Raw genomic sequence first — 12,978 nt, 5'->3', positions numbered from 1 at the left:
GAGCAAACTTCAGACCGGCGTTCGGAACAACCAATCAGAGCGCGCCGCTCTCCCAGCCCTCGCTCGGCAAGCCAATTGGGAGGGGGAACAAAAGGGGGTGCCGGCGGAAGCGCGGTGCTGGCGGAAGGCTGAGGGGAGCGCGGCGCGCAGGTGAGGGCAAACGGCCGGGCAGCTCCGTCCCGCCGCCGCCTCGGGGCCTGTCAGGGCCCGGCCGGGGCTGCGGTGTGGAGGCCGCCCCCTGCCCTGCGGGCCGGGCCTGCCTCCCGGTGGCTGTTTGCTACCGCTCCCCGCCTTCCTGGGTCGGGCCGTGGCCAGGGAAGGGCTGTCCCCCCTCTTCCTGTGGCTGCGCTGTGTGCAGGCTGGCTCTGCGCGGGCTGAGAGGCGAGTGCTTGATGTGCCTCTCGTGAGGGTAGTTGTGGTGGGAGTATATCTCAGTGAAGAGCTAACATGGGTTTATTGGGGGAGCTCCGTGTGTTATCCACACCGAGACAGCTTCTGCTTGGTGCGTTGCCTCAACGTAGCCCTCACACAGTACCTTTATTTATATTATAGGTTTGTTACGCAGTCTGTATAACATGTATTTCTTTGGCATTCCCTAGGTACTTTCATCTGGCAAAAATGGGTGAGCCCCAGCAAGTGAGTGCTCTTCCTCCGCCTCCAATGCAATATATAAAAGAATATACTGATGAAAATATCCGTAAAGGCCTGGCACCAAAGCCACCTCCGCCTGTGAAAGACAGTTACATGATGTTTGGTAATCAGTTTCAGTGTGATGATCTAATTATCCGACCCTTGGAAAGCCAGGGTATTGAACGCTTGCATCCTATGCAGTTTGATCACAAGAAGGAATTAAGAAAGCTTAATATGTCTATCCTGGTCAACTTCCTGGATCTCTTGGATATCTTGATAAGGAGTCCAGGGAGTATAAAGCGAGAAGAGAAACTGGAGGACTTGAAACTGCTCTTTGTTCATGTCCATCATCTTATAAATGAGTACCGTCCTCACCAAGCTAGGGAGACCTTGCGAGTCATGATGGAAGTGCAGAAACGTCAGCGTTTGGAAACTGCAGAACGATTTCAGAAGCATTTAGAGCGAGTTGTGGAGATGATTCAGAACTGCCTGGCTTCTTTGCCTGATGACCTGCCTCACTCAGAGGGAGGACTGCGAGTGAAAACAGAACCAATGGACACTGATGATGGCAACAACTGCATTGGACAGAGTGAAAAACAGAGAGAGCGTTCTGGTTGCAAGAGAGATCAGGTTTTAGACAAAGATGCAGCTATGTGTAGCATTATTGATGAAATGACATGAAAAAGCTTCTTCCATTAGCTCACTACAAGGAGAAGCAGAATAGATTCTGAAGGTCTATGTTATGTTTTGTTTTCCTGTTATACAAGCAGTCAAAGCATTTATAGTGCACCTCTTGGGGGGAGGTTGTGAGTGATTAAGCAGATGAAAATGTTTAATATTTTGTGAACTGTGTGTGCATTGTTAAAAAAAAGTGTGCTTTTTGTTAAATGATTCATGTGATGTGGAAGCCACATATTAAAGTTATTTTTTCTGACTTATATCCATTTGTTGTTTGCAGCCTTTTTGGGTGTGCTTCTTTTTTTTTTTTAATTGCTTTAAGATATGGAAGCAAGGGATCTGACTGACAGAAATTGAAACTGACAATTCCACCATTCCAAATACATAATGGCTGTTTACACTTTCAGTGGGTCTTTTCAGGAATGTATAATTTGATATTAAAAATGAAATCAGTGGCAAGTCTGAGAAATACATTCTTTTCTAGCTTTTTAGTATATAACTGTATTTAAGACAACTTAAGAATTGCTTTTTTATATATGTAATGCAGTGTAATTTCTCTTACAGAGATGCTGTCAGGAATCTAAACAATTAAATAGATTAAAATTATATATTTTTAATTTTGTTGGATATAAATTATAACCAGTCTTGAAAGTACAGAAATGCCTACTTTCTGTTGACGCTTAGACTAACTTTTTGTTTCCTGCATAGCTGATAAATGTGTATGAAGTAAATAATTTTGCAGTGTGGATGCTTTGCATTTGCCTTTCAGGTGGGCTGTATGCCCAGCTGAGCATTTTTCTTGAAGGAGAGTCTGATTGGGTAATTAGCCTTTACACTAATTGAGAACTTTAAGTTCGAAAGATCCTTGAAATATTCTGTCAAGTGGAAGCCGTATCATCCATGTTTAAATAAAACTGTAGTTTATTTAAGGGAAATGAGGATTTTGTAATGAGGAAGTGGCTTCTTTACCCAACCCGTCCTGTTGGGGAAATCCTACTTCTGTCTTTTTGCCATGCAACACTGTGTGTTTTCCAGAGTATACAGCTAAAAAAGAAAATGGCTAGATTTCATGGGTGAGGGAACTCATTCAAACTCAGTTTTACACAGTGATCTTGCAAGCTATGTCTCTTTTATTGGATAATTCAGTTATTTTTAGAAATACATATTTATTTAAATGGGCAGACAGAACTTAGCTGTTGGGTGGTGGGAACTGAATTCAGCGCAGATGAAGATGGAATGAACTGATGCAAATAGGTGACTCACTGCAGGATCTCACCCGCTAATTTAAGTACGTGTAATATGAGTAATAAGAAATGGAAGCATGTTTTTGAGAAATGCACAGCTTTACAAAGTTAACATATCCGTCCTCTATACAAACAGTACTCTTTCCTTCCTTCTCCCTGGACTAGATCTAAATTATGTTGTTTGTAGGTAGCTAAAACAATCACAAGTCAGAGGAATTGGTTGGGTATCTACTTTGCAATTTTTTTGAAGTGGAAGGAAGTAATAGATTCAGTGCATCCTGGATAAGTGGTCATGTGCTGTGGAACTAGCTTAACACAGGTGTTTCAACTCGGCCATTCAAAAAGCTGTTAGATGCTCAATATTTTTTTTTTTTTAACAAAGTCATACAGTACCTGGGTCTAGTTTCAAAATAATCTACAAGCTGGGTCCTAGCAGTAATTAACAATTGTAATGAATTTTTTTCTGGGAAAACATTGAGGTAAATGGGGATCATGTTTGTGAACACTTCTTGGAAAGTGAAAACAACCTGAAGTGTTTTGAATGTCATGATCCCCTCACTATTAGAGGTAGCTGGCAGAGGGGACTTGCGCTGTGCTCTTGGTTGATGTTGGTCGCGTGCTGAGCCACCAGGAGTTGTTCAGCTGGTGCTGAACCCCATCCTGACGTGGCTGGGGTGAGCTCAGTCCCCAGCCTTCTGCCAGGGTTAGGTCACCCTGCCTTTTCCACCCTTGCAGAGCAGTTTCAGGATACTGCTGGTAATGATCAGAACAGTTCTCGTAACAGCTGACTGCAGTGTTCTATTTCCCTAGGAAAAAAAAAAAAAAAAAGACCAAAGAGGAAGCGTTTTCTTACACAGAGACCTAACTCTGCTTCTATCCACTTTGTAACAAAAATGGCCATTTCTCCCTCTTTTTTCTCAGCTTCCTCTCTCAGGTTTGCTGCTGGTGTTCATCTGCCCTTGACTACTTTTGTCCTTGGTTTTTCCTCCTTTCTACTGAAAGAAACTGTTACTTCAGTGACTGCTCGCATGTAAGGTAGTCAGTCCCAGATGGCTGTGTCGGTTCTGATAAGGCCTAGCCTTATTGTGAGGGTATGTTTTTGGAAGCACTTCTGCTGCTTGTTATTTATGAAAAGTAATTCCTTGCAACTTACTTTAGTCTGTATAAAAGGGTGTGAGGTAGATTATCTGCTGCAGCAAAGAACATTTGTTGGCTGGAGATCAAACACACTTGATCACAGCTGCAGTTCTAGTCCAAACAATATTAAAATAATAAATGTCCTCAAGATGAGTTAGGGAATCCAGGGACAGGGAAAGTGGGCAGGCAACACCATATTTCAAAAGATGCATTTCAATAACATTTTATCACAGTGAGCATTGAGCCTGGGACAGCACGGTTTCCACCCTCCTTTTTAAGTGACTTCTGTGTTGTGTTACTTTATATTGTAAAAGCCCAGATATATGCAGGATGTTTAAGAGTCGGATTTAACTCTAATAAAAAAAAGAGTCGGAAGTTTAACAGATGGCAACTCTGCTTAGGCTACAACTCTCAAACAGCAGGGAAGTTTCCAATGTTACCAAATTACAGCCTGCAAAGAAAAATCACATTTGCTCAAAGTAGCTCTGAGCTACTTCTAAGTATTAGAGCCAGAAGTTTATTATTAAATGGTAGATTAATAGTTACAAGGAGTTTGTTATTTTGTCAAACACTTTCTGTTTATGACAGCCCATTGCCTGGACTAATTTTCCCCCTAATTCTATATACTATGGCAAGAAAAAAGTATGGGAAGCAATATGGGGCACTGTATTATGGATAGCTGTCAGCTTGGTGGAGCTGACAACAGTTTCACCTACTATAATTGAGCAGATTTGGGAAGAAAAAACAAAACAAAACAAGTAGATTTTTGAAGTACTGCTAAGTATTTTAGCCTATTAGTCAAACCACAGTCAGCAAGCGTTCAGCTGTGTGTATCACCAACAGCAACATTAGAGACTAACAGACTAACCACAGGAAAGGCAATCCTGATCAGACTAAAGGGCATCATCCTGTCTGAAGCTGACGTGCTAATACTGAGAAGTAAAACCAGAAGTTTATGAAAAAGACAGGCTTTCTTAAATGTAGGTGCACAAAGGGTGAACACGAGTGTCCCTCATCTTCAGCCACAATGTCTCCTCATTTCTTCCTGAACTGGATTCTTCTGACCTTGCTTACAGGTAAATAAGTGGGCATAAAAAATAGCCGGGACTGAATGGAGGTAACATGCAGCAATGCTTCTGAGGGTTGCATGGCACAGAAACTGCAGTTTTGCACTAAAATATAACTTCATCGCAGTCGCTCAATAGTCTTCTGAAGTTCTTATCTCCTTTTTAAAACAATCGTGTTGGGGCTATGGTGGCTTTAAAGACACTGCCTCTTGGGCTGTCTGCTGGTCTTACTGTGAATGATCTTTTGTTTTTCTTTTTCTTTCTTTTTTTTTTTTTTTAGATAATGATGTTCTGAGACTAGCAGAGATCTTAAAATCATTTTAGGAAAGATGTAAAATGGATGTTTCACTTCAACAGGCTTTGTGAATGTGAATGCTTAGGAAGACGAGGAAGAAGCCAGCCGCAGCTTCTAGTGGTTTTCAGACAATATGAAATCGTATTGAGACAAATCTATGATCTCTCCTTTTTTTCTTCTTCTGAGAAACAACCATCCCTCTAGGAAAGTATTGTCAAAGTCAATAGCAGTGAAAACAGGTTTGCAGAAAGGTACTGATATAGGCAGATGGACATTAAAAATTCGGTGGTAGGATATGCTCAACAGACAGAAAAGGGGTATTATGGACATTTTTTCTTCTAGTTCTTTCTAAAGCCTTTTATGATTAGATTAATTTAGAGATTACTTTTTTATATTAAATAAAATACATTATTTCCAGAGATATAGTGTTTGGTATGTTATTGTGGCAAAGTTTTTGCATGAGACTTATTTATAATAGCTTAGTTTAGAGAAAAATGACTGAGATGAGGTGGGCAAGACAGCTTGTTCACAAGGAACAATTGTAGTCAAGCCATAGGGTGCTCGGGATCCACCGGCATACGTTGGCTGACCTGCCTAGGGGAGAGCCCTTCCTTCTCAGTGATATACAGGGTTAGACTTTTAACAGAGATAATTAGTTGCTAAAATATTAACTACTTCTATATTTGCTGAAGAGAATTCTATCCCTGAAATACTAATGTGGGTAGATCAATGTATCTACACAGTTGATTCAATGCTAATGGACTTGATAAGGAAAACGTAGTGGTAAGTTTTCCTTCTACTACAAGGAGGCTGAATGTACATCTCAGCAGCCCTGCTGCGTGACCTGTTAGAAGAAAGCAGTTACAGGATGGCTATGACAGTCTGGATCACCAGAGCACATGTGATTTTGGCTGGCACTTAACAGAGCTTTTATTAAAACTCTCCGAAATGGAATACTGACCAAAGTGGTTTAAATACAGCAAAAGAAATAATCTCGCTGTGATGAATGGGCTATGGCTTGCTATATCTCTCTCTTTTGACTTGAATAGCGCGAAATAGCTTTCTGGAAACCCCAAAATGATCTCTAATGGGAACTGAACAAGTTAGAAACTTGTTAAGAATGAGGGAAAAAAATAAACTAGTGGAAAAAGAAGGTATAAAATTTCTCAGGAAAGCTCTGAAAAATCTGATAGGAACTGGCCAAATCTGTTATCAGGGAAAGAAAGGAAACAGCTGTAATTCTGATGAAACCTGCCAATCAGTGACCTTTCATTGAAAGGGAGAAAGCGTTTCCTACAGTGGTTTTAATGAAAGTCAATGTCTTTCTGTTCCCCTATGCCTGGCTTGGATTAAATCTGAACTAAGGGAAAAATAAAGAACTATTGAACTGGACACGGCTAAAGAGAAGCCACAGAGCTGTGCAGATCCAAACTCTGGACTGGCTTCACCTTTTTGCCTGCCAACAGAGACTGCAGAAAACGCTTTTCCTGTTCCTCTGGCTACAGACACGTTCTGGACAAAAGCACTGGCCAGAACGTTATTCCTCACCATGCAGCAGTCCTGCTGGGTTTCACATCTTTTTGTTAAAAACCTGATCCTGGTGCTGTTGTCAGGACGGGTCCATTTATCACACGAGATGTATTAGAAAATTCATCTTGCACGCGCTCTGCTCAGTGACTACATTTGTGCTTTTGCCCGTAGGCCCCGCAGTGTCAGCATCACTCGTGACAGGAGAGGTTGGACAGAACATCACCGTGCCCTGCTTTTACACAGTTAACGAGAAAAGCAGCACCACATCGATGTGCTGGGGTCGTGGCCCCTGCCCTGCTTCCAAATGCTCCCAGCCTATCATCTGGACAGACGGCTGGAAAGTGACAGATCAGTACCACAGCAGGTACGTGCTGAGGGGGAACCTGCACGAGGGCGACGTGTCCCTCACGATCATAAACGCCGAGGAAGCAGACAGCGGGGCCTACTGCTGCCGCGTGGAGATCCCGGGATGGTTCAACGATAAGCTAACAAATCTTCAGGTTGTGATCAAGAAAGGTGAGTGCAGATGAGCTGTCCTGTGCGACTACTATTTTGGTGAAGTCTGGATTTGGGGGCTTGTGGTGGAAATGATTTCTGTGGTCATCCATAGGATGACTGGCAGATCTGCCACGAGTGCTGTTTAGATTAAGCTATCTTTCATAATGTTCTAATCCCAGTGCAGTCAAAAAACAAAACAAAACAAAACAAAACAAAGTAAAACAAACAAACGTGGTGCTTTGTTTCATGGTGTACGGTGCTACTGGGTTTTCTTAGAAGCACTACTTGTAGAATTCCAGAGAAAGGGCGGTGTTCATAGAAGACAGTGCTCCATCCTTTTCTGCTGGATTCTGGAGTAAAGCCCAGGGACACACATGTATATAAACAAGGTTTTCTAAAGGCAATTCCTCCTTTGATTTTAGTTTTTCTCTATTTATAAAAAGCATGCTAATATATGGAGTAAGTGGCTCACAGCTGTACTTGTGTAGCTGGTGCTAGCACACTTCTTACAGAAACGTTTTCTCTTTTTCTGCATGAATACACACTAAATTAATTATAATGTTTATTGGATTTTTGCTATTTTATTTTACTTTATTTTATTTTATTTTATTTTATTTTATTTTATTTTATTTTATTTTATTTTATTTTATTTTATTTTATTTTATTTTATTTTATTTTATTCTATTTTATTCTATTTTATTCTATTTTATTTTATCTTATATTATCTTGTCTTATCTTATCTTACCTTATGTTATTCTATCTTATCTTATTTTGCCACATCAGCCAGGATCTCTACTGTAAGTCCTCACACTTACACCTCTACACAGACCTCAGGTAACTTTTTTCCAAATATTAATCTCGGTAGCGTATATAAGCTCTATTGCAAATGGAGATCTTAAGAAAGAAATAAGATGATAGAAATGTCTTGGCTAAAATTTACTAAACATTACCATAGAACTTGAGATCAGAACATGGCTTGTAAATTCTACCTGGCATTTTATAGAAGGCCTAGCAGAAGGAACCTGTACATGTGAGAGGAACTTTGTTTCCAGTTTTTAGGCTGAAGAAGATGTTACATTGCTGCTGCAAGTGCGTTTTCCTTGTGGCTGTTTTTTCACTATGTGCTTTCTTTGTGGTATGAAAAAAAAAAGTATATGTATATAAAGATAATTATATTATAAAAACATCACATATAATTATATATTAATTACATTATATATATAATATATGTTATATATTATATATATAAAAAAGTAAAAAATAAATGTTGTTTTCACCTTGTCATCTGAAAATGCATCCCGTCAACAATGAAATCCAAGGTTTAAGGAGTTGCATGTGTGCTCGCTATTTAAACAAATTATTTGTTGCTCAATGTAATATAACATAGAACTGTGTTATTGGACTAATTCAGGATCCCGTCTCCATTACCTGTCAACAGTAGATTACCAAGGCGGACTGCAGAAACAGGGCAGGAATTTTATGATACAGCACCAAAGTATTGTTTTATCCAGCTCTAACCTGTCTCAGAGGCTGGCTGTATCCTCCGTAGTAGTACATGTATATTTAATAGTCTCAGGTGAGGCTATACCCACTGAGCTGTATCCTTTTCAGTCTGTAAAAGCCAACTTTAATTTTCAGTATATGTGGGAGAGAAAAAAAATCAGGGATGCTCTTTGTATTTATCCCTTAATCTCAAATGTTTTTATTTTTAGTTAACCAACACTAAAATGTTACAACAGTTGCATTTCCTTTTTGGAAGAAGAAGTGAAAACTTTCTCAGACCATTTTTATTCTAGTTGCAAATAATCTGTCTTCCAGTCTTAGTGCTCACGGGTTTTCTTAACCATGTGACATCTTAGCTGTTGGGAAACAAGGAACAATTTTTTGTGCTTTGAGAATACAAGTTAATACGTGCACATTTGTGCGGAGGGAGACTTGAAAAGGCAGGTGGCCATGTTCCTCTGATGCAGGAATATGCCAGCATCTCCCTCAAAAAAGAGGACAGTGAAGCAGATGATCCTGCACTCTTCAGAATAAAGCTTGTAGGACGAGGTTAACCATTTGAAACATCAGGAACCACCTGGGGTTGTCATAAATTGAACAGGAACTTTTGTTTTCAGGAAGGTCCGTATCGTCAGACCACATGGAGAAACTGAGATGGATGTTGTGGAAGACAGCCATTCATAGCTCTGTTTTAAATACTGAAAACTACTCTGGGAAATTACCTCAAAATCTGCTGCATGTCATTATGCAAACATATCACACTTCAGTCAGGCTGTTTCTCGCATAGCTGTGATCTGAGATTTCGAAAGTATCAAAGTATCACCTGCTTTCTGCAACCCCGCACCACTTACTCTTTCAAGGCCCTGAGCTGGTGTTAATCAATTTTGATCAGATAATCTAATTTTGCATTAGGCATCCACTGCCTCTTCTGGGCTATGAAAACCGAAGCCCTCCTCGGTAACTCCAACTTTCTAGGCTCTTTGTTGAGATAGCAGCATTTCCTGGAAGGAACTCAAAGCTCTGAAAAGGGCAGTAGAGGCTCCAGTATCAGGAGCTTTGTGCTACCTTCTGAAGGCACAAACTTCTTTATGATATGCAGAGCCAAGACTCCTGAAAGAGGTGCTTAGGTTTGATGGTCCCAGGTCAGCAGTATGAATTCCTCTCTGTCTAGGCAGAATAGCTTTCTGTGACAGTGATGTGTCGGTTTGTCTTGCTTTTGCTCAGCTCCTGGGAGTGCCAGTGAAGCAACCTTTACTATGGAAACGTGGCCATCAGTTTCTTCTTCAGAAAATCCTCAGACTGTAAGCATTTCTGTTGTGCTATAGCATATTGAGATTAAGCGGTTAGCCATGCAGTTCACTTGTAGTACTTTATTTTGATTGCAAAATAATATATTTTTTTTGTAGTCTGCACATTTACTGTTTACGAAAGAATACTTATGTGGTCATTATTAAAGGGGGAAAAATGCTTTGCTTGCATAAAGTATTTCCTTCCTACTAATGTGGGAAGATATTTAGCAACATCTACATTGCCTTTCAGGCCTCTGGTCCCCACTTGAACACCTCAGACTACTCAGAAGTAACCTCAAGCCTGCAGGTATGGCAGGACATAGGGAAGACTCAAAATTGGGCTACCTGACAGCACAGGGATCCACCTGCACTGCCCATGGGGTGGGTTTCAAATAGGCAGCCCTGTCTGCCCTGCTGAGTCTTCCAGCCCGTGCTGCAAGTTAACAGGCAGTAGCATCACCCAAATTTTGTCAGGAAAAGACAACCTTTGGGTAGGCCTGATACTATGTACTACGAGCTAGTATGTACTGTGGGCATTCATATTGCTGCATGTGTGGAAGGTCAGGGACCGCACTGCCTTTCAACATCTTCCCAGCTTTTAAGGGGAAGCCTTTTTTAGAGACTAGATGCCTAATGGCTGGCTTGAGAGAGAAGTTTTGCCTAAGTGAAGTCTAACACAAGGTGAAGGCATGTTCACTTACAAGGATATAGCTTTGAATAGATGCTGAATAAGCTGACAAAAAAAAAAGGGAGGTGTATGTGTGTGTGGGGAACGCACCAGGAGATATTTTAATCATAAGTTTAAATAAAAATATTCACCAAATAGTATTGAACCTGAACAAATGGGTTTGGCCATAATTTCAGACACTCTGACAATCTTAAGAAGAAATATATTTAACAGCATGGTTCACACAACTGTTGCATTGTGGCTGCTGGAAACTAGTCCTGTATCTCAAATTAGGCTCTTGCTCTTAAGTGTATTTTAACTGCAGGGCTGCAAAATGCACAAATGGCCTCTGGGTCGTGTATGGGCTTTTTGCTCTTAGTCCCACTGATACTAATCTGTTCTGTTTGACAGAATGCATCCATACCAGTTCATAGTCAGCAGCGTTCAGAAGGGGCAGTTTATATCTGCGCTGGAGTATGCGTGGTATTTCTAGTCATCCTCGTTTTGGGTCTGTTGCTCGGTAGACGTAAGTACTTCTTGGAGGTGGTTATTCAACGATGGGCTGGGTATGTCAAATCACAGCCATGGCAGATGCCATACATCTCTTCTGTGTCATGGGGGCAAGCTGATGTCTCTGCATGCCTGTGCTGCAGCTGCCTGCTTGGGTCTCCTGCCCAGTGCCTGGGGCAGAGAACTGGAAGGTGCCAGCGTGTTCTCATCATCTCAGACTCCACAGCAACCAGCTGACCTGGAGTCTGGTGAGGAGATGTGCAACACAAGCCCACGTCCCCTGCCCTGCTCGTTTCCTCATGGGTATTACCCATCCCTCAGCTGCCACCTTGTCCCAGTCCTTCCCAATGACGAGGGAAGATGCACTGGTTTCACGGAACTATATCCAATATTCTTCCACGTGCCAGATGTTCTCCTTGGGCTCTTGGTCAGAACAAGCCATATGAATTTGACCTCATGGAAATTGTGGGGATTTCCTACACTGAAAGCCTCTGCTTAAAGTTCCCTAATTTAGTTTCTTGCATTTTGTTTTCCTTGCTGAACCTCCTACTTTACTTGTTCCTGATCGTTTAAAGAACTTTGTTTTTCTTTCTTTTCATTCTGCATGATCCTTAGGATATTTACATAATATGAAGAAGATGAGTAACTTTGCAAAGTAAGTATTCTGTTTCTGCTTTAGCTAATAGGACAAACTAGGTCCCAGAAGGAAATACTTGTGATTCCTCCTAGATGCATGCTGACTGTACATACATTAAATTTGTTTTCTTTTTTAATCTCAAGTTAATGCAAAACATTGCAAAATAAATTAATAAATCCTGCTATTCGTCATTAGTTATTAAACAAAAATGAGTGTAACTGCCAATTCATTGCATTAGGGAATAGGCAAACTTCAAGTGTGGGTTCTCATAAATGGAAAAATGATTCATCATTCATCATCAGTCACATTTAAGTAAGTGTTTTTGTATATTTTACATTTTTTCCAGTGAGATGGTTGATTCAACTATTTGGTCTTTTGTGTCTCTATTGTCTGTTGTTTAACAGCATTGTTTTCACTCTTTTGTGCAGCTCTGTTGCATTTTGGAAACCAAAACATGCAGAGAACCGAAGTGCCCTGGAAGTTGAGATCCATGCAGAGGAAAACATTTATACAATACACTAAGGACTGGATGCATGTGTGCCTTTGTCATCACTGGGACATTAAAAATTTCGCAAAATGTTGGCTGCTCCCTCTGCTCTGCAGTTAAATGTGACCAGGCTTCTGAAGCATCATTCACATCATTCTAATACTGCAAATAAAAGCTACAATTCTAATTAAAACCTTTATCGGCCTGTTCCAGAGACAGGAATCCTAGTGGCTTGAATGAAAATTTCCAGAAACAATAAATAAATTTACCAGATACTATCTGCTTCAAATTCTCTCTTCCTTTCTGGAAAAAGAGGAGGTGCCGGGATGGCTACTCAATAACAAAAGGAAAACAACCCACATATTTTTGAAATCTGTTGTTATCGCGTATTGTATCTGCCAGCTACAAAACGATCTGTGCCATCTGAGGGGAGGAGCAATTTCGTAGCTGCCATGACAAAGTTGACAGGTGGAAAAACTTGGTAGTATTAGGATGTCAAAATACATTTCATTGAATTTTTGTTAAAGCTGGGTATGCTCACTCCTGGTAACAGCTCAGTTGTGCAATGTACAAATTCCTGCCTACTCCCAGTAAAAGCTGGAGAAGCTCATCCCCTCATGGCTCCTTGAAGTCTATGGAGTATTCACTGCTTTTTTTCGGGAACCATCACTAAATGCATTTTCCTCTGCAAAATATGTCACTTTCTTGCTGTGGCTTTCTCCTCAGGCTTGTATATGCCCTAGAAGTCTCAGGTTGGAAAGTCTCACCTCCAGGCCTCTAAAGCAACTAGACAAAATGTAACTACT

General features: G+C 40.8%; 2 protein-coding genes across 7 annotated transcripts; both read left to right on the top strand.

Annotated features, from left to right (window-relative positions):
* The first annotated feature begins 7 nt into the window (after positions 1 to 7).
* Positions 8 to 1,570, top strand: MED7 (mediator complex subunit 7). Of its 3 annotated transcripts, none has more exons than XM_048057239.1 (2): positions 8 to 150; positions 600 to 1,570. In XM_048057239.1, the coding sequence occupies exon 2, from the start codon at positions 619 to 621 to the stop codon at positions 1,309 to 1,311; it is 693 nt and encodes a 230-aa protein (XP_047913196.1). In that variant the 5' UTR covers positions 8 to 150; positions 600 to 618; the 3' UTR covers positions 1,312 to 1,570. The 3 variants fall into 3 exon arrangements, with proteins under 3 accessions (XP_047913196.1, XP_013031153.1, XP_013031154.1); XM_013175699.2 differs by lacking the exon at positions 8 to 150 and adding an exon at positions 157 to 502; XM_013175700.3 differs by lacking the exon at positions 8 to 150 and adding an exon at positions 158 to 381.
* A 2,922-nt stretch (positions 1,571 to 4,492) lies between these two features.
* Positions 4,493 to 12,447, top strand: HAVCR2 (hepatitis A virus cellular receptor 2). Of its 4 annotated transcripts, XM_013176053.3 has the most exons (8): positions 4,493 to 4,765; positions 6,753 to 7,097; positions 7,863 to 7,913; positions 9,807 to 9,883; positions 10,122 to 10,178; positions 10,950 to 11,064; positions 11,664 to 11,703; positions 12,114 to 12,447. In XM_013176053.3, exons 1-8 carry the CDS (start codon positions 4,645 to 4,647, stop codon positions 12,205 to 12,207), a joined length of 900 nt encoding a protein of 299 aa, XP_013031507.3. In that variant the 5' UTR covers positions 4,493 to 4,644; the 3' UTR covers positions 12,208 to 12,447. The 4 variants fall into 4 exon arrangements, with proteins under 4 accessions (XP_013031507.3, XP_013031510.3, XP_013031509.3 ...); XM_013176056.3 differs by lacking the exon at positions 10,122 to 10,178 and having other exon boundaries at positions 4,494 to 4,765; XM_013176055.3 differs by lacking the exon at positions 7,863 to 7,913 and having other exon boundaries at positions 4,495 to 4,765.
* Positions 12,448 to 12,978: the final 531 nt, after the last annotated feature.

This window comes from Anser cygnoides, chromosome 14 (genome assembly GCF_040182565.1).
Source record: "Anser cygnoides isolate HZ-2024a breed goose chromosome 14, Taihu_goose_T2T_genome, whole genome shotgun sequence".
Classification (NCBI taxonomy): Eukaryota; Metazoa; Chordata; class Aves; order Anseriformes; family Anatidae; genus Anser; species Anser cygnoides.
This window is presented reverse-complemented; position numbering and strand designations above follow the sequence as displayed.

What these genes read in the sequence shown, in the direction of transcription:
- HAVCR2 (XM_013176053.3), top strand. Translation starts at nt 4,645, where the DNA reads ATGAAAAAGACAGGCTTTCTTAAATGTAGGTGCACAAAGGGTGAACAC. An exon ending in TCAGGTTGTGATCAAGAAAG is followed by an intron (nt 7,098 to 7,862) that starts GTGAGTGCAGAT and finishes TTGCCACATCAG; the next exon opens with CCAGGATCTCTACTGTAAGT. An exon ending in CTTCAGAAAATCCTCAGACT is followed by an intron (nt 9,884 to 10,121) that starts GTAAGCATTTCT and finishes ATTGCCTTTCAG; the next exon opens with GCCTCTGGTCCCCACTTGAA.
- MED7 (XM_048057239.1), top strand. Translation starts at nt 619, where the DNA reads ATGGGTGAGCCCCAGCAAGTGAGTGCTCTTCCTCCGCCTCCAATGCAA.